At 42.7% G+C, this 21,437-nt stretch overlaps 1 protein-coding gene across 6 annotated transcripts in view; it reads right to left on the bottom strand.

The window, feature by feature from the left end:
- cadps2 (Ca++-dependent secretion activator 2) overlaps positions 1-21,437 on the bottom strand; it is a 224,676-nt gene that overhangs the window by 161,678 nt on the left and 41,561 nt on the right. For all 6 annotated transcript variants that reach the window (XM_031279714.2, XM_031279716.2, XM_031279715.2 and 3 more), the window contains exon 2: positions 15,095-15,208. In XM_031279714.2, coding sequence (XP_031135574.2) covers positions 15,095-15,208 — 114 coding nt within the window. The remainder of the gene's footprint in view (positions 1-15,094; positions 15,209-21,437) is intronic.

Genomic DNA, 21,437 nt, shown 5'->3' with positions numbered 1-21,437 from the left:
AGAATCTTTTTTAACACCAGTCCCCTTCCTCCTTTCAAATTCCAAATGTCACAGATAAACCGTGAAGTCCTGGAGTTATGGAAGTCATCAGTCTGTGAGTGGAAGTAAAAGACCACAGACAACGAGTAAAACAGCTGTTTGCTCTGTGTCGAGGCGACAGCTCAGATTCATCAGGAGCGCCTGGAGGATTTGGTTCAGTTCCGATGAGAAATGTTCAGATTGATCCTCCTGCTTAGTGTCTGATCGTACAGCCGAAGCAGGAAATCAGAGCACAGTGGTGAAATGCTGCTTTGAACAGGTGCTCTGATGAACCAGAACAGTGAGTAAAGAGAAACCTGCACAGTGACTGAGAGCCAGATGTACTAACGCTTTTGCACCCACGTCAGGCGTATTTGTTTCACAACGTGCACATAAAAGCATGGCGAGGTCTGTACAAACAGGCCGCACTGAGGTAAAAGCGCAGACTGCCTGTCGCGGGAACTGAAAATGGCAAATTGCGCTTTTCCGTGTCATGCATGTGCATTCATGGGTGGGTGAAGGGGAAAGTGAGAGTTTCCCATAAAGAGATGGGAGGGGAAGCGTAAAGTGTGCCTAATTATATATTCCACGGTATGTACAAAAACCGCCCGTGAAAGCGCGCCTCTATTTTGCGGTGAAAATTGTCCGCCTCTTAAAGCAGGTGTAAACCAGCCGCAACCAGGTTTCCTTGAATATGCCTCCTGGTGAAATGGCAGCAGTAATCAGAGCAAGATGAAGATAGGTCAAGGAGACGAGCTGAAAAGATTTTTGCCACAAGGATCACACTTTTTCAGTTGAGTGAACACAAAATCATTAAGCGTTACAGATTAAGCCATGCAATATTACAGTTACTGGAAGAAATCAAATCGAATCTCCGACTCCGCGTTCACATTCCATTCCAGCAGTTGTTAAACTCCTCACTACATTACAAATATTGGCATCAGGATCATTTCAGTCATAGCATCAGCAGTGGGAATATGGCAGTCTGCACTCAGCCGTATCATAGCACCGGTACTTAACGCTTTGCTACAGCGCACTAGTCAATACATACATTTCCCCACCACTAATGCCGAAATAACACGCATCAAGCAGGATTTCTTTGCCATCGCCCATTCAATTGCGCTTTTAAATGCGCGCAATTTACGGTATAGTGGGCAGAAAAAGGCGCCGATTACCCGATGAACTGCAGGTTTGGTAAATACGACGTAAGCTGAAGTATCACAACGTGCGCTTTCTGCGGGTTGGCCATGGCGCTGATAACGCTACTTTCGCAAATGTAAGTACATCTGGCCCTGAGAGTCTATGAAACGGGTCGACCAATTATCGGCCGATTATGGGGGCCGATATTTGGCAATTAGCAGATTATCTCTATCAGTGTTTTATCTTACCGATAACGGATAAAGTTATTAATTAAAGAGTGGCTACTCTGGCTCTGCTACAGCTCTGTAAGCAGTCTGCAACACCTGCAAACAAACTGTTCTTCAGGGATCTATTTTGGGGTTTTTTGACTGCGTATTATGTTCACAGTTTCAGTTTTATTACATACTTGCTTAAAGCATTTAAACACATTTTTGTGTTGGAGTTTGTAACATGCCAAAGTGTTAATTTTAACAAAAAGATATTTTGGTTTAATCCGTTACTGTATAATATTTACCGTAATGCATATCGGTTCTGTCATGGTTGTGGTTTTCTGTTATAGTTTTTCCTGTTTTATTGTGTTAATTTATTCCGTTTCCTTGTTTACCGTCTCTTGTGTTCGCTGTTGCGTTTTACCCTGTTTTCATCCTTGTGTGTGTTTGTGCTTCAGTTTCCTGTTTTATTTTGTAGTCTGTTTCTCCCATGTCATGTCATGTCTTACTTCCTGCCTTGTGTTTTCCCGCCTTTGTGATTGTCTGCCCCGCCCTGATGTGTTCCACCTGTTCCTGAGCCCTCCTGTCACCTGTCCCTTGTTTCACCCTCGTTACCTTGTGTCTGTTGTCAGATCCGTGTGTGTGTGTGTGTGTGTGTGTGTGTGTGTGTGTGTGTGTGTGTGTGTGTGTGTGTGTGTGTGTGTGTGTGTGTGTGTGTGTGTGTGTGTGTGTGTGGCCCCTTTGTCTCGGTGTTTTAGTTCCTCAACGGTTTTTGGTACGATTTTCGCCTGCTTTCTTCAGGACTTTTTTGTTGTATCCCTTTTTATTTATTAAATCCTTAAGCTCACCACTGCCCTGTTGTATTTGCATTTTGGGGTCTGTCACTTCCCTGAACCTAACAGGTTCCAAATATCTAAGTTATCCGTTTCATTAACTACTAATAATCGGTATCGATATTGGCCCTGAAAAAACAAAATCGGTCAACCCCTACTATGAAAAGGTATTCTTAGACATTTCAGACATCAAGGGCCAACAAAGAAACAATAGACATTTCAGTACATGAAGACTCCCTCTTCTATTACACACCCCTAACCTAACCCTAACCCCCTAACCCTATATTCAGCAGAGGAGGCAATAAAAAAGCAGACAAAAAAAAAAAAAGAGCACAGTTCAATGAAATGCCAGGAATGATTTGCAGCTTCCGTCTGATCCAGATTTCAGTTTTATCATTAGAGTTTTTGCTGGACAAACAACGCAAAGCTCAATGAAAAACAAAGTGAAAGCTTTTGATTTCGGATGTGCATATTCATCTGCAGAGGATGAAAATCCTTCTCGCCATTACTGTCAACATGTCAGATAATTCATAGGGCCCTATCTTGCATCTGGCGCAGTGCAAAGCCAGATGCTAGTGTTTGCTAGTTTAAGACCGACGCAGTTGTCAGTTTCCCTTCCAGCGCCCGCGTCGTTTAAATGGCAAATGCACCTGCGCCCATCTGTGCGCCCAAGGGCATGCTGGTCTTACAGGGAGGTGTGTTCAGGTGAGTTCTTGGTGTATTGCCATCTTGAGGCAGCGGGAAGTGATCGTGGCATTTACCAACCAAAATCTGGTCTAAAGTCAATAGCGCAGCATTTCATTGTTATTTCAACAGCGCATTTGTAAAATGTGCCTAGGCTCATGCACAGCGCACGCACACTATGTTTGTTACACACACACACACACACACACACACACACACACACATGCAAAAGAGCCATCATAATAGCAATGCGCCAAGGTACAAACGTGCCTGGCTTTTAAAGGGAATGGGAGATGACACTGATGTTACGCCCAAAACACACTACGATTAATTAAGACGCTATGTACAACCCTTTTGAGACCCTTTCTTCCGCCGTTAAACTAGCAAAAGTGGATTCGTACACGCCCTAAACGTACCTGCGCCAGGCGCTTCATGCCGTGCGCTTAGATCTTTAAAATAGGGCCCATAGTCTCCCATTTTCCCTGCCATGTACCAACTCCTGTCATTTTAGACCCTAAGACTCACACCTGCCCTGCAGTTAACACCTGGCCTGTGTTTCTGCCATTCCCCATCTCCTGTCCTCTCCTGACTACCGGCACACCTGTGCCCACTTCATCATCAGCCCAGCAGCACATATTCCGGCCAGCTTCCACTCATTCCATACCAAATCGTAAATCGACTTTTTATTTTACCAGGCAGGGCTAGAGTTGTGCTTTTGGGTTCCAACCTACTTTTACTGAACTTTTTACTACTACAAACCCTTCGTAAGATACTTTGTAAGATCTTTTTTTTTAACAATAACCAACTCCTAAACAAAACTAATTTCCAACAAATGTTTTTTTAATTAGTTGATTTTAGTAAGAAAATCTATACCGTAGCCACCCGGCGTCACGTGACCAGCCGGCAGCCTCCCAATTTTGTAGGATATCATACGTTTTGGTGTGCATACATTTTCGTACGATATCATACAGACCCGTTCGCGAAAATGCGTTGCTGATTTACACGCAACTTTCCAACATCTCATCACGTTCTTTTAACAAGCATAGTTTGGATTTGGCACCTGGGGATGTTTCAGTAACGTGTTCGCAGGGACATAATGAGGATCTGTGTTAAGAGGACAGCTGGAAATGTCAGCAGTGTTTGAATGTGACAGATTAACAGGTCGCTCGACTTCACAGCAGAAACGGTGTTGAGTCATCGCCACCGCCCACTGATCAGGAAGATTGAACGGAAAAAAACTGAGGAGGCTGAAGAGGAGTTTTTAGGTTTGAACTCCATCAGACATTAACACGTTGGTCATTTTGAGGTGACAGATGGGTTCAACCCTTCCGTCTGAGCCTGCCATCTGTGCGTTCCCTGCACAGTAACAAGGTTTCTGATTAAAGGGATTTTTTAATTATTGAACCTTTATTTCACCAGGTAAGTAGATTGAGACTCTATTGAAGTTCTCATTTGCAACGACGACCTGGCCAAAGATAAAGCATAAACATGCGAGACAACATGGAGTTACACATTAAATAAACTAAATATAAACTTACAAAATACAGTAAATAGTCTACAAAAAAAATACAGATTAAATAAAGACTCGATATAGAGTTTGTGTTAAGTGACATCTAAGTGGTATGGCAGTAACACAATACAAATACAATAGTCCAAGTCAAAATACTGAATGTAGTACAGGGTCTATATACAGTTTGTGCAAATGGAATAGTGCAAAAGAACATTAAACAAACATGGCAGGAGTGCAGGTGAGAATGTGCCACTATGCAATGGAGCATAAGGGCCAATAAAGTAAGGGTGTGCAATACTGCATGAATGGTGGAAGAGAGTAAACACGAGCAGTGATCGGACAAGAGACAGCAGTACTTTATAAAGCAGCGAGTGGGATAAGCGTGTCAAGTTCTAGGGTTTTTCATTGCAGTCGTTGGTAGCTGGAAACTGGAAATTGGATGCCACAGTGAGGACATTTTTCCCCACTGGTTAATAATCTCCTGACAACACCGGTGTTATCGATTACAACGCAAATGCACCAGAGCTGTGTCTCTCCGACTCTCAGGTCGAGCTTTTGCTCCGCTGCCCATTCTGGCAGCCGCCGGGTTGAGAGAAGAAACCAGACAAACAATATAACCAACAACAATAACGGTTTGAACGGTTATAAAGATTGGATTAAAAAAAAAAAAAGATTGCAGTTTTAACGCATCACTGCTGCTGTGAGAACATCCTTCAGTACAAAGCTTAGCTACGACAACATAAAAGCCTCCTCAGAAAATAAAACTTGCATGGGTGAAGAAATGTTTAAACATGTAGAAAAATTGTATATTCATCAATGGGAAAGACAAACTGCCTGCACGCACACTTCAAACGTTTACACACTCCTCAGCTGAGTGTCAATCTACTTTCATGCTGCATTAGCAGGCTTCTATGTGAAAATTGTATCAAAGCAAACAGACACAGACAGATACAGGCCTCCCACTCACACACTGAGGAACACATGCACTACACAGCCTGCAGGCAAAGTGGCCGAGCTCCTGGTGTGTTCACAGCCTCTCCGTACGCGACAGGTGTGTTTGTTTGGAAGGTAAATACAAACGTACAGCTAAACAGACCTTCAGTTGCAGTTTGTGTGATATTTACCTCTGTCAAGGAGGTTATGTTTTCGGTTTGGTTTGTCCGTTGGTTGGTTGGTATGTCTGTCTGTCAGCAGGATAACGGAAAATCTACTGGCCTGATTTCCATCAAACTTGGTGAAAGGGTGTAGCACGGGCCACGGAAGAACCCATTACAGTTTGGAGTGGATCTGAATCACGGTGCAGATACACAAATTATTTTTCACTTCCATCAACATTGCGAGACAGGGTGATTGCGCTGCAATCATGTGACGTCGGAATAATCAGGGAGGGAAAAAACTGCATTTACATTGTGAGATAGGGCACGGCTTGGCGGAAGTCTGGGCTCTCGGAGTGCCAATTTAGTTGTACGATGTCTTTACATGATATTCCGTCAGAGCAGACAGAAATGTCAAGGGCGTGCGCGGTCACAGAAGGCTTGTAATCATAGACTAACAATCTATGCTTGTATCATGTGGACGCGCAGACAGTGTTGTTGCCATTACTTAGAATTCCTCATGGGGGAGACAGAAACTACGCACTATAGCTTTAAGAAAAAAAAATACAAATGCAAAATGTTAAGACACTGATTACTCCACAAGTTGAAATATTTGTATTATTATAATTATAATGTTTAACATATAAAACAATAAAGTGAACATCATTTCACATTTCTTTAATCATTAATAATACTTGGATTATTCGTTTTGTGACCTCATAAAGGGTCACAGTCTCAGGCTGAGAAGCACTGACACAAGATTTGTGAGTCAGAAAATATTGATTTTTCACAGAACACATATCGATCCACTTGATGTTCACCTCGGTCCAGGATTTGAACCGGCGACCTCCCGTCTTTGATTACCCTGCTGCCCTCCACTGCCTCATTTTCCACACAGATTAAGTGTGTGATTAGTGTAAGCTTGAAATGAGATGCCGGTCAGCAGATAGGACGCCAGAAGGTCAGAGAGAATATGTGAAATCCTTAGTTAAATAAAGAAAAATCTAAATCTCTGAGCTGGAGGCAGTCACAGTCTAAGCAGCAGCCTTACCTGCTGGGCTCCACAAATGTCACACATCTGAAGCACTGGACTCCAGCTGCTTTAGAGCACTAAATTACAGGTTACACACCTGCAGCTCCAGCACAACATATTGTGTCCCTCTATAAAGATAAAATGCAGAAAAACACTTAAATTCTGTCACATAGTGCCACAGTATCCCTGATGGTGTGATAGCTACAATATGTTTAGTTTTTTTCCCCTAATAGCAATGTATAACACTGGAGAAAAAGGGTAGGGCTGGACCCGAATATTCAACTTGGATATTCATATATTGGGTAGGTATTTTATTTTCTATTTTGGGATTCTAATTAGGGATACACCGATCCGACTTTTTCAGTCCCGATACCGATACCTGGGCTTTGTGTATCTGTCGATACCGATACCGATCCAATACCGTTGTTGAATTAATAATACACTGTACACCTTCCACCTTATACCTTCCTAGAGACTAAAGGCACCAGACTTTCCTAACTCAACATTACTTTCCTAACTAAGACAAAATAACAGATGTAATGTATTGAATTCTTATTTATTTGTACACTCAACTCTTCCAGCATGCGACACACATACGACAGAGGGACAAAAACGAACAAAACTAGATCGGCCCGTGGATCTGTAAATTTTTCCGATCCCCGATCGGTGCACTCCTAATTCTAATATTTGTTTTGTTTTCCCTCAATACTGTACTAAGTTGAGACGGATTCAACTTCTGGAGAAACGCAACACGACGTCACGCTGCGGGGGTCAGTCCAGCGATCAGAACTTGTCAGTGTGTTTTGAGGCGGTGTGAGAGTCCTGTACAGGAAACAGGAAACATTGCTGCCTCTATCGCTGCCACAAGAACTAGGGGTGTGCAAAAAAAAATAAAAAATAATCGATAAATATTCGAATCGCGATTCAAGCTCTACCGATTCAAAATCGATTCATAGAATTCCAAAAATCTATTCATTTTTTTTTATTATTGTACGTCTACTGCAATCGCATGGGAAAAGTAACTACATTTACATACTGTGAATCGTTTTTTTAAATAGAGAATGGTTTTTGAATCAAAAATCGATTTTGAATAGAACCGTGAGCCTAAATCCAACAAACTTTCCATCACAAATAAAAGCAGGAAGAAATCCTTGTTATCATTAGTATGCATGATGCTTGTTGCCGTCACCCTGACTGCAATACATTTTCATGAAAAGACTGTGAAACTGAGAACGTTTTTCCCTTCAGTGAACAAAATAAATCTCATCTGACTGTGATCCGTCACATTACGACTCCACACTGCAAGACAGAAGCAATTAAAACCACTTCACCTCTCGGCGTGATGACTGATGGATGAGGATTTCATTTTCTATTTATCCCCTGAGACACAGACACACACAGACACACACACACTAGGGCTGTTGGAACGAATTCCGAAAGTCGAATATAATTCGATGTACAATGCGTTAGCGGGAGTGAGAAACACAAGGGATTGTGAGGTCTTAACATCACGGCGCACGTAACGTTAGTACAGGGGGGAGTGACAGGCTGCGGCTGGAAATCGGAAGAAGGATGGGAAACAGTTTCAACATGACTTTAAAATTGACATCCACCGAGCCAAAATGCTAACATTATCATTAGTTAGCTCGTTCTGGTTTCCTAACAACGTCGCAAGTTATAGGAGCTTAGCTGGGAGCTTCATGGAGACAGATAAAGTTAGCGTTAGCTGCCCTACAGCTGTCAGAGTACTTCATATATTACCTTCTAACAGCTGTATTCTCAGTAACGTGACAATCTGCAAGAAACAGGTTGCTTATAAATTACTAAAATAGTAGTGACAACACCGTTTGGCTTAGTTATCAATGCCATTGGCATCTTGGCTATTATAACACTATTGTTACTTAGTTTATGACAAATCGTTTCGGCTGTGCTTTCTAACATGATGTCATTGTGCTAACCAGGCACCGGTAGCCGTTACAACAGTACAATACAATATACTTGTTAGATCATGTTTCATTACAGAGTTCTCCGATTTGTGTTTGTCGCTGTGCATGGTGAAAATGGACAGTAAACAGAGAGCGGCGTGTCAGAAATGCAAAGCGCCGTGACGCAGGTCCCCTTCAAGGCCAGACTAATGTTAGAAGTCCCTCCAGTGGACAGAACGTGTAACAACAACCACATGCTTATAGTATAGCCTGAGTAGTGTAGTACATATTAATAACAGGCTGCATTTGAGCATTAAATATTCGAATATTAAACAAATGACAAATGAAATTTGAATGGTATTATAGAGGAAGACTGACAGCTCTCTCTCTCTCACACACACACACACACACACACACACAAGATATGATAAGACTTCCTAAAGTGCTCAGAGCAGGTCGAAAACCTCTGGCGAGAACGGCCAATAAATCGTTATTTCATCAGCAGACTGTCACTCAGGTGAACAAGAGATCATCAACACAGCAACGTTTAGGAGCTGAAATCATCTGGAAGAAAATAAATCACCTCCCAGCTGACACAAACTTGTCATGCTAATATATAAAGCCGACGTCAGATTTGTCCCTTCAGTCTGTGAAGCCATCGTCAAGTTTGTCCCGTCAGTCTGTAAAGTTAACGTCAGTTTGTCCCTTCAGTTTGTAAAGCTAACGTCACTTTGCCCAGTTAGTCGGTTAAGGCGCTGACACACCACCCCGATTATTTGCTGTCGGACAGTCTGGTGAGGTCGGTGACTCGAGTCTGTTCGGTGTGTTCCGTGCCGTCGTCAGTCGGAGCAGCCGTTGGCCTTCGTTTGGGCCGATTTGACATGTTGAAATTGGAAGGCGGGCAGTCAGACTCAATAGCCAATCTGATTGGTGAAGCGCTAACCTGGAAATGACGAGCGGGATGAGCATGACTAACGCCTCTCAAAATCTCACGAAAATCTTTTAAATTGACCTTTGTCGATCTGAAATGAAGACAGATTCTGCATGGCCTATTTCTCACTTAAAATGTTTTCAGAAACATCTTTGTAAAATATGAGTGTAATATCGTATTCCGTACCAGCCGCCATTATGCTCAGTTGTAAAATCCGGGAGCAGCCAGACCCACGTGACGCGCTAGTCCAATCAGCTGCCGGTTTAAATTTTTTGGCCGACAATACAGATTAGCGCCGCCTGCTGTTATGGAGACGTATTACGTCTCGCACACGCGCAGAATGTACGCTCAAGTCGGAGTCGCAGTAAGTCCTGCCTTTTCTGCCGAAGGTCGGCCGTCGGGTTGGTGTGTCAGAGCCTTTAAGATAATCAGTTTGTCCCTTCATTTTTTAAAGCTAACGTAATTTTGCTCAAGTCAGTCTGTTAAGCTAGCGTCACTGTGCCCCGTCAGCTTGTAAGGCTAACGCCAGTTTGCCCCGACAGTCTGTAAAGCTAACGCCAGTTCGCCCCGACAGTCTGTAAAGCTAACGCCAGTTCGCCCCGACAGTCTGTAAAGCTAACGCCAGTTCGCCCCGACAGTCTGTAATGCTAACGCCAGTTTGCCCCGACTGTCAGGGCAAACTGGCGTTAGCTTTACAGACTGTCTGTAAAGCTAACGCCAGTTTGCCCTGACAGTCTGTAAAGCTAACGCCAGTTCACCCCGACAGATCAGATTCATTTTGGGAAGTCTTAGCACTTTTGGATCTGTGATTTTACTAACAAAAACTGAATGAGGTTATATCCTATGCAAATTGCTCTTTTTTCATTTAAATTCATCTATCACATTCATTAAAGTAGACAAGTCATGAGTCACTTTTCTCTAGAAATCTTTCCAGAAAAAAACCCTTTTATAACAATCTTATTGACGGTGCAGAGAAACTTATTAGACACTCACTGGAGATACACTGCTGACACAGATTTCAACAGACTGTGTCTCATCATCATGCATCAAGAGCTAAATTATGGACAAGATGCTAATAACGAAAGCAGAATAGCAGCAGAGCAGTCACGACATCTTATGTGTTAATTAACGAGTCTGATGGAAAGACAGGAGGAGGACATGGGCGGTATGAGACAGATGACAGAGACAGATGACAGGAAGAGGACTGCAGGACAGCCAGTAATGACAGCAGTTTCTGTCAGTCTGGTCAGTAGGTGTGGAGAGGAAATGCAATTTGAAATGACAGACCTGCATGTGTCAAAGACAGACAACATCCTCCCGCTGGGGGACTGAGGGACCATTTTTCCCACTGGCAACTTTGGTAAACTACGTATTTTCATTTTCAAAATAAGGAACAGTTCAAACTCTTTCTGTATTACACTGCATGGACACTGAACATGGTGAACAAACACTTTCCCAAAAAGCAACAGGCCACCACAGGCTGTAAACTAGGATACTGAAAATACAAGTTGTATTTACCAGACTGAATGAAAATGCATATTTCTGTGCCACTAAAGCCCAGTTCAGGCCAAAGATATGCAATGAGACGAGACGGTGTATTACCTTCATAGCAACAACTCTTTGTACTTCCGTTCCAACTTCCGACTTTCAGGCTTTTTTTTGTAGCTGGATATCATTTATAGCGTCTAAATATGAATGTGGATAACGTTAGTGATAGTGAGATGCTTGCTACAGTTGCATTTCTAGTGATGAATCGTCGAAAACATTTTACTTCTCCGATTCACTGCTCTGTTCTAATGACGCTCCCTCTCTTCAGTCACTTTCTAGCTCGTTCCACCGCATACCGCGCTCGCAAGCACTCAATGAGCCTCCGTCTAAAACTCTGCCATTCCCACCAGCTGGCAATTGTTGCATCTTTTCATTTCTATATTTTCATAGCTGACCTAATGAACCGACTTCCCTATTGGCTGTTGAAACAGATTCAATTCAATTTAATTTATAGTACCAAATCATAACAAGAGTTATCTCAAAACGCTTTACAGATTAGGTCAGAGTAGGTCTAGACCACACTCTATAAGAGATGACGTCCCTTACGTTCTAAACGACATCAGCCGGCTTGAGTCAAGCTGAGAAGGGCCAGTTCAGACCGCTGCAACCTTTACTTGCAACGTTATAAAACGGTTTCGCTAGTTTACGTTACACTTGGCAACAGGTAACATTACATAATTGTAGGTTCATTTAAAAAAAAGGCTCAGTAATTTCCAAATCTGCTGGTCACTCTAGTTTTGATCAAATGTTACTCAAACAGAAGGAAATAGTGCATTTGTCGCGGCGGATTAATTTACATTTAGTGGTGAGTATTTGTGGCAGCAGGACGGTGAATGTATAGGATTGAATCAAAGTGAACTACACTAAATCTCGGTAACAACGCCATGATTCGTTGCTGACAGTGGGTTAGCATGTTGGTTGTGTATCTAACGGACAAAATGACAAAGATGATTCCGGTGCCTCAGTTCGGTGCCACTTAAATGCCTGTGCTGCACTCCGGTGCTCCGAAACTGACGTTTCAGGCAACAGAGGCATCACTGCACGTGAAACAAGTTAACATTACACTTGCATCAGGCAACACTAACCTACACATTTATTAGATTGACTTTATTGATCCCATATTGGGAAAATGTCAGTGCTACAGCAGCAAATATAAAGGCACACAGCACACATGCAGAATATACAGAAATAATAAATAGGATAGCATATAAGCACACCTATTCAAAAAATAAACACTGCAAAGAATATACAAACACATACAAGTGGTGACTATTTTGCAGCGGCGGATTAAGGTTTGAGGTTGATTATAGGTTGAGTCAAAATAAACATGTTCATGGCGATTATTTACATTACGTAGTGCATCAGTGTGGCTCATCGCTGTGTTTTTAACAGCAATGGAGCTCTAATGCACAGAGGAAGAAGATATATTAGGCTTTGATACTCAATCCCCATTTATGCCCTCTAAAAACACTGTCAGCCACATCTCTGTGACAACGTCATGATTGGTTGCAATGGACACATTTTTAGCTTATTTCCAGATTCATGCTGTACTTTTATGTTTGTATCTGCACCAAACCTACTCAGTGTATATTTGCTATTTTGACATGTTGTCACCAGGATGATGCAAAAAGTTGGAGCAGAGCGAGGGGCAGATCATAGATCATCTTATGTTTCTCTGCGGTGACAGCCCTCTTTCCTCATGTGGAACATCTGCATTGAGTTTATATGATGAATGAAAAACAGAGCAAATCCCTGCTGTTGTTATGTGTGTGCTGGGTGGTGATGCCACGTTACTGACTCCACGAAAATCTACGATGCCTCGGGAGGACATTTGAAACATGACGAGTGTTTTGTGTCCGATCTCATGGGGACAATGGTGGCCACTGAGGAGGACAAGTCGTCTCACTTTGATCATTTGGCTTATCGGCTCCTCTGCAGCAGAGTTTCAGCGACATCCCCTCGTCTCACAGTTGCCGGCAATTAAGGAGACGAGCTGCAAGTGGCGGATAAGATCTCCATCTCTTACCAGATGAGAAGGCACGTCAGCAGAGGAGAGGGGAAGACCAAGATGAGGGGGAGATGGAGGGAGAGGAGCAACAGATAAGACGCAGAGAGCAAAAATGGAATTAAAAGAGTGAGGAAATTCACTGCAATCTGTGCTCACAGCTGTCCTCCAACACAAGTAGACGTAGGAGGGTTTGTAACAGTGGCTGGGTCTCAGGTTCTTAAATTGCATCCACGGTTCCTTCACTTGCTTCCCATCCTCGCGTCTTAGTCAGTCCTTCTAGAAAAAAGTGTTTTTTTGTGATTTTTGCGGGCAAAAATCCTTGATTATGCGGCACATTTTCTTAAAAAATGCGATGGAATATGTGGGATATTTATGCAATTTTATGCGAAAAAATTGCAGGAACTTGCAAAAATTGCGGGAACTTGCAAAAACTGTGGTTTCATCATGGCTTCATCGCGGGGTTTGCAGCTTTTCGATGATGCTCACGTCGCGTAATTACGTCACTTCATAACGTTCCCATGGCAACAGGGGAAAATGGCTGCTCTTGTGTGAAGTAAACGCAATATTTTTCAACTTTCTGCTAAGATATATGTGTGACTTTTTTGCAACAAAAATGCGGGGATTATGAAATCATGCATATTTTGCGTGGAAATCGGCAATTTATGCGGTGAAAGTGCGGCGTATTTGAAAAAACGCGGCCCCTGCATAAATACGTGGACTTTGGCCGATTATGCATTGAATTATGCGATCACATAATTGCGTTTTTCGGGAGGGACTGGTATCCTCGCTCATAGCTCCTTGGAGATCCCTCCTCCATCCTCGCTCCTCTGGGCAGGAATAAGAGCTTCTAGACCAGGGGTGGCGAACCTGTGGCTCTTGAGCTGTATGCGGCTCTTTGCCTGCTCCTTTGAGGCTCTTACTGTGTGGCTGGGGGCTGTGTTATTGGTGGATTTATTTATTTATTTTTTTACTTTTTGAAACATTTCAGATAAGTACAAAAAAAAAAAATGGAATGCACTTGCCAATACATTTGCCAATTATTTTAAAATAAAAAATAATGTAGCAGAGTTTTGAGGACAAATTCTGCAACCCGAGGAAAAAAAAGCTGCCACAGATCACCTTCCTCATTAACCCTTTCACTGCTGAATCAGATTGTTTGAAAGCCCCTCTAGTGACAAACGAGTCGCTCTGAGTGGCACAACCGAGTTCTAGCAAGACCTGAAAAGGATTGTGGATAACAAAGATTCCCACTGAGTCAATCTAAGTGAGAAAAAAAACTATGAAAACTGCTATGTATTATGACTGTCATCAGATCTGGAAGTCACTGTTGCTGTTGTAGTGTGGACGTGCATGTGTTGTGTGGCTTTTTGCTATGGTGCGGGAGTTTTTGTGGCTCTTTATGCTGAACTGGTTGGCCACCCCTGTTCTAGACGGCCTTCACGAAGGAGGGCCAGAACAACTTCTGGTTCAAGCGAGGAGATATAAAATAAGAGAACTCAGATTCAGCCAGAGTCTCTGGAGGAGTCAGAGGACAGCTTTCCATCCAAACACTGAGACAATGCTGCAGAGGGAGACATGATCCAAAGAGCTCCAAAGAGAGTAGATGGGTGTACATGGAGAAATATGCTCAGTAATATCAAGAGAGAAACTGTGCGGTGAAGTGGGCGGTCACAGGGATTAAAGGTGATGGAAATTGAAAAGCTTTAGTTTGACGACAGAGATTGGTGGCATAGTGCTCCGAAGCAAAGAAAAAAAAAAAACCTTTAAAACAGAATAACAGCTGGCGAGATTGATTTTTTGTAATCTGTTTCAGTCTGACTCAGCTCTGGTTAGGGCTGGGCGAGAAAACGATCTCGATATGGGATCGCGATAAAATTCAGGTCGATAACGATGACTAACTGTGGACATATTTTACTCGATATGGATGGATCTAACAGCCTATCACACAGCAGAAATAAACGCCATTCCATTTCAGAAGGTGGCGGTAATGCGCACCAAAAGTTGTTTGCCAACCGCCAATAAACGTCAATAGTAGATGAAGTTTTTGAGTGAAACCGAGGGGTACGAGCACGAAAGCAACGCCGAAGGTGAACTTGTGTTATCCTCCAAAGCTGAGGAAATAGTTGACGAGTAGAATAAAATGGGGATGAAATCGCCTTACCTCATAGTAGCTCCTTACAGCGTTGCAGAAAGCTTCATCCGCCACAATCTGAGTTTCCCCGTTGAGGAAGGCCAGGAAACGCTCCTTCACCGCCTGCAGCTGCTGCTTGTTCACCTGAGAGGGACAAGAGATGATCGACAAGGAAAATGAAGTGAAGTTTAAAGGGGGGAGTTTGGGATGAGAAATGAGAGACATGTTGGCAGAGGAGGGTGTAATCAATAAGAAACAGATGGAGAGGAAGAAGCAGAAGATGATAGGAAGGCAGGACGGATGAGAAAAAGAACAAAAGTACAAGATTAGACTCATTGTTAAAGTCTGACAGCGTCATTACATGAGAAGAGTCTCATTATCTAACAAATGTCTTTCATTACAAATTTGAGTCCTCCAATAACAACATAGGGAGACAAATGTGTCTCACTGTGGCTAGAAAAAGATTCAGACATCTTTTGAGACTGACGAAGGTCCTTAAGAGGACCTAAGATTTAGCCCAATACCTACAAATACCTGCCTTTATTTTACTCCACTGCCGAACCATTTGAAAGTCGTAACGTCACTTTTAAACTCCTTTTCAGAGAGCCACTGGTTTCAAGATGTTAAATATACAATATTGTTGAAGAGTCGGGTGCAGGGACTGTTTACAGGGTTTTTCCCCGCCATTATAAAGTTTAGGGGCAGCGCCTAAGCCAAATCTCAAATCTAATGACTGTAGTTGGACTTCTTTGGCAAGTTTTGTCTTTAAGCTTTTTTAATGTTATTCATATATTTATTATCTGCTCTGGCTTTTCCAATGTTTTAGACACAGATATGGTGATAATAATGGTCCAAAATGATGTGAAAAAGAGACGCAAATCTACCACAAAGAAAGACAAACCGACTACAAAGAGATGCCAAATGACCACAGAGACCCAAAACTATTCCGAAGGAAGAAAACAAATAACCAAAAAGAGAGACAACACGACTACACAAAGAGACAAATTCCCACAAAAAGACAAAATGTACGGGGCCATTTTTTGTTGTTGGATCAGGAATATCCTCTATTATTCTGAATCGATTCACAAATGGCAAAAATATATAATTGTATGCTGATAAAGGTGTGTTGACAGAACAAAAAAAGAGCAACTCAACCATAAGATAGCTAGCAGTATATTGTAGTTCATTTTCATTTTAAAAGTACAGACATAGCATTCTTTTTTTCAGGTTCACACTTGTATTTTGGGTTTCTACTAGAACATGTTTACATGCTTTCATATTCAAAAAGATTTTTTTTTCTCTCACTGTGTTCCTGCCTATACCTTTATGTCTGTCGCTTTAAGCCGCTTTTTAATGCCACAACTTTGTAGTTGTCAACCTGTTGATAGAGATGCTCAGATGCGAGGGCACTAATGACATGGCATGGTATGTGACATCGGAGGGGGAGCCAAATCTGAATGGCTTGTTAAATCTTAATTTTGACGCAAAGATTTTCATTTTCACCGTAAATGCATATTGGTTCCAAAAAAATCGATTTTATTAACTACTAATTATCGGTATCGGCCTTGAAAAACCAGCATTGGTCGATCCCTAGACGAAACTGAAGTATTTTGTGGATAGTTGTACCTCATCATCGCCCAGAGATAAGCTGTGTCATACGAGTGGAGCACCAAAGTCCAGCAACAAACAAACGAGTCCAGCTAACCGACTCACGCTGCAGCACTTTAAGGCTCTGACACACCAGCCCGACGGCCGACCGACGGCAGAAAAGGCAGTCAGACTGACCGCCTCCCAGAGTTGGTCAAAAAAGTGCCTCGGAACACACCGAACCGACGGCGACTTGAGAGTATGTCCTGCACGTGCGCAAGACGTAATACGTCTCCATAACAGCAGCTAATCTGTATCGTCGCCCAAAAAAAACACGTCACGTGGGTCTGGCTTCTCCCTGACCATAATGACGGCTAGTTCGGAATCTACGATCTCGTATTTTACAGAAATAGTTCACCGAAACGTGTTTCTGAAAACATTTTAAGTGAGAAATAGGCCATGCAGTTGCTGAATCTGTCTTCATTTCAGATCAACAAAGGTCAGTTTAAAAGATTTTCGTCAGATTTTGAGAGGCATTCGTCAGGCTCATCATTTCCGGGTTAGCCGGAAAGTCAGATTGGTCACTGAGTCCGACTGCCCGCCTTCCTATTCAACATGTCAAATCGGCCCAAATGAAGGCCGACGGCCCCTCGGACTGACAACGGCACGGAACACACCGAACAGACTCGAGTCACCGACTTCGCCAGACTGTCCAACAGCCGATAATCGGGGTGGTGTGTCGGCGCCTTTACAAAACTACCAAGCCAGAAAAGAACCACAGACGGTTTCATTTTAAAAGTCCTGTGCCTCTACAGCGCCTTGGATAACGCTTCAAAAACACACACACACCAACTTCACTTAATCAGCATCCTTTCATTTCATTATTCTCATACAGACAGAAGACTGAAACCTGCTTCCAAATGAATGCGTGTGTGGACATTTCTCATGCCGTTACGCCTTTACACATGATTATCGAAACAATCCTTTTCATAAAACCATTTTGATAATGGATAATTCATCAAGTCCTACATCAAGAAAAAGTGGCAAGACGTGATCTGCTTCCAGTTTCTCACACGTAAAGTTTTACTGCTTTTATGTTACATGGTTGGAGAAAACTCAAGATGATTTCAAGACGTCACCTTTGGCTTTTGGAAATGTTGACAGGTAATACCCATCTACCTGATCACCTACCATCCATCTCTTCATCAACCCACTAGGTTTAAGTCATCAAACAATAACAGCATTTTTCAGCAGAGCAGAGCAGTCATGCCAGAAGAAAGAAAAGAAAAAAATCATTCCCAAAAATGTCATCGGTCCTGGTAGTTTCTGCCCAGTGAACCATAGCTGACATATTGTGTTGTGGGAGAATTTTAAGTTCTCATGAGCGACAGAGGCACCAGAAGCTGCATCTCATAAGCTGCATATTTATGAGGCGTCAGGGGGACGGCAGCAGCGTCGGGGGGAAATTAAACCATTATTCTTGTTGCAACACTGCCAGCTACAAATACATTCTGAGAAGAAGGGAGTCAAAGCGCCAATTTCGGCTATACAAAGTGAGCAGAGACTTATCTCCTGCTGACAGCTTTTTTGTGTGGGCTTCCTTGCCTTTTCTGTGTCTAAATGGAGCCGCTGTGGTCCGCCTTTAACCACAGGAGAGGAGAAGGGCCAATTTATGGGAAGCAGCAGGTTGTGACCGCGTTGAAAAAGGTCTCAACCTCCATCTAACAGGTAGAAAATGTGGGACACAGTGCATTACAGATAATGAAACTCCTGCTGTCCGAGTGAAACTGGGAACAAGAACGACTGCAGTGGCCGCCCGAGGAGATATGCTAAAAACACACATTTGTCCTCAGATTTTTGTTTGTAGATCTGTTTTAATAACGTAGTTCATCACCCAGCTCTGAGCCGAGAGAAGAGTGCGGAGAGACAGCAAGCGGACGTTAAAATGAGAATTTAAGTAATGAATAGCATATCTTATAACGTACGCCGCGACATGTAGTTACATATTTCGAGATGTGCACGGCAGGCTACGATGAAACTCCAACCCGGTCTCACGCCAGTTTGTGAAATGGTCACGTTATTTTGATTTATTGATTCTTATACAGGTCACGATTTTCTCGTTTTTTTCGTGTACAGGTCACGATTTTCGAACGTGACCATTTCACAAACTGCCATGACACTGGGCTGCTCTGGGGGGACGCAACAACGGGGAAATGAAACGCCACACGCCAGCGACAACAATGGGACGGACCGCCACATGCGGGACGCGATCCCCGGGCGCAGGGACACGATCCACGGTCTCTGTGGCACGCAACAACGGGGACATGAAACGCCACACGCCGGCCACAACAACGGGACGGTTGTGGTTAGGAAGAGAATAACGCGGAAAGGAACTGTAACACGCGGGACGCGATCCCCAGTCTCCGGGGTGAAAGTCCTGTGTTGTTTGACCCATCCTCCACCCTGGCCATCCTCCCTGCGCAGATTTTCGCCTTATCAATACTACTCGCTACCGTAATCATTCTGTGATCACGAAATATGCTTCCCGTTGAAATACATTACTTTAAAAGTCGTGCTCACCACATGAAAATAACGACATTAACGTGTTCAGTACACAAATCAATAGATTCAATAACGTGACCATTTCACGAACTGCCGTGAGACTGGGCTGGAAAATCACGATACAAATCGAGTGGGCCCCCATGTATCGTGAAAGAATGGAATCGGGACAAAAGCATATCGTCCCAGCCCTAGCTACAATGGTTTGTGTATTCATGCTGAACAGCTACGGTCCGGTGCACGCAGAATCAACACTATGTAGATTAATGTACATGCAGAACTAAAGCAAGCAAGATATTAAATACACATATGAAAACGGCCTTATACATCATGATTTTGTTTAGAGCAACTCTGCTTATAACAACAGGGAGGACCCTTCACAATTCCCCTTGAATCGATGTAATGTTGCAACACTTTTCAGACTTAATGCAAAGATTATAGAAATATTATGACAGTGAACTACAGGTTGTGATTTTTGGTGCCAAAAAATGATTTGTGGTTTTAATTCAGTCGCATCCATCTTTTCACACAAGTGCATAAAGTGCTTTCTTCTGCTGAATAGAAATACTCTGCAACTACTGTACAACTAAATCATTTCATGTTCTGAAGCCCTTTTGGCAGAATGTAAGAGCCTCTCTCTCTTTTTCAGGTGACTGCACAAATAATGGCTTCCCTCTTACTAATGTATTATGCGCATGAAACGAGGGGTGACAACCTGAAAAGAAGGTGGAAATTCACTGTGAAAAGCCACCTGTCAGGATTCACTTGAATGTCTGTCCGTGCCTCCACATCTCCCCGGCTTTGTCCAGGAAATGGACTTATCTCAGGGGGGGTTTAGAGGCGGAGGAGGCGCATCTGTGCTCCGTCAGCCACAGAAAACATCCAGGTGGAGGTGTCATTCCCCCCTCGGGGACGCCGCTCTGCACTCAAACTGCCGTTCTATGAAAACCTCCCAGCGTAGTACAACCACTTTGAGGTCAGCGAGTCAACATCTCTAAACGTTCGGGCCGTGTTGGCTCTCAGCGAGCCGAGATGATTAACTGCTGCTCATTTTTCTGCAATAATGAGAGCTCTCCATCGATTCGGATTTTCATCCTATCAGTCTCTTTGGTTAATGAGGTTCAAACTGGAAGACCAAACTAAAACATTTTATTCCCGTTTTGCCAATATGATGCCTGAATGATTAGTTACTAGGGCTGGGCGATCAGATCTATCGTGACAGATCAAACCAGATATCACGATATTCTTGACCAAATACCTCGATATCGATATTGCGGCGACATTCTAGGGTTGTCAATTGGTGCTTTAACAAAATGTCTTCACACTTTGATTTTTGATAAATCATCATCAGTAATGTGGGCATAATGTCTAAATGGGGAAAAGGCAAATAATAGAACAGTTACAACTGGTAAGTTCAGAAAAGTACATCACTTTACTGTAATGCAGCCTTTAAAACCAGGAAAAGACAACACTTATGTCACATTACGATATTATGATATGCAAAATCTAAGACGATATTTGGTCTCATATCACGGTATCAATAGAATATCGATATATTGCCTTATTTGGTACTGATTGTAAAACAATACTTTTGTCAATAAATGTTTGGCTGAGTATTCGTATGTTAATTTGCAAAAACATTTTTGCATCTTCACTCAACACAAAATACAGCAAATCTTGCAATTACATCAGTGTTTAATGTTGTTGAAACACAAACAGCCATACCAGAAATGTTGCATGTAAAGTACCAAACAACACCTTAAAAAGACACTTAACTGAAATGATAATTAATATTGTCTGGCTGCTATTTGTTCATGTTTTGAGTTATTCACTTGTATCTGTTTTAAATTGTAGTTGGGGGCTTAAGGGGATGTATACAGGAAGTATACCGTTCACTGAGTTAGCTAAAGGCTACAGCTTGTGCCACGTTTTTTTTAAGCCCTATATTTCTTTACATTTTGGCAAAATGGTTCCATTAAAAGGTAAGTGGGGTTGTATGAAGTACTTATCCATAGTCAGCGTATTACCTTCAGTAGATGGCGGTCGGTAAAGGCTAAGCACTGTACTGCTGTGGACGGGGGCAGCAGCTAAATGTAGTTTAGCCGGTTAAAAAAAAAAAATCTATATCACGTTTAAGTGTACGCTATATTTAGAATATTTTCACCTCTTTACCTTGCTGTCAGACAGCCCTTTACGATGGGGAAGTGAAACAGTTATCTCTGCTCTC

This window comes from Sander lucioperca, chromosome 7 (assembly GCF_008315115.2).
Source record: "Sander lucioperca isolate FBNREF2018 chromosome 7, SLUC_FBN_1.2, whole genome shotgun sequence".
NCBI lineage: Eukaryota > Metazoa > Chordata > Actinopteri > Perciformes > Percidae > Sander > Sander lucioperca.
Note: the sequence above shows the minus strand (reverse complement) of the source record. Positions and strands in the feature narration are given on the sequence as shown.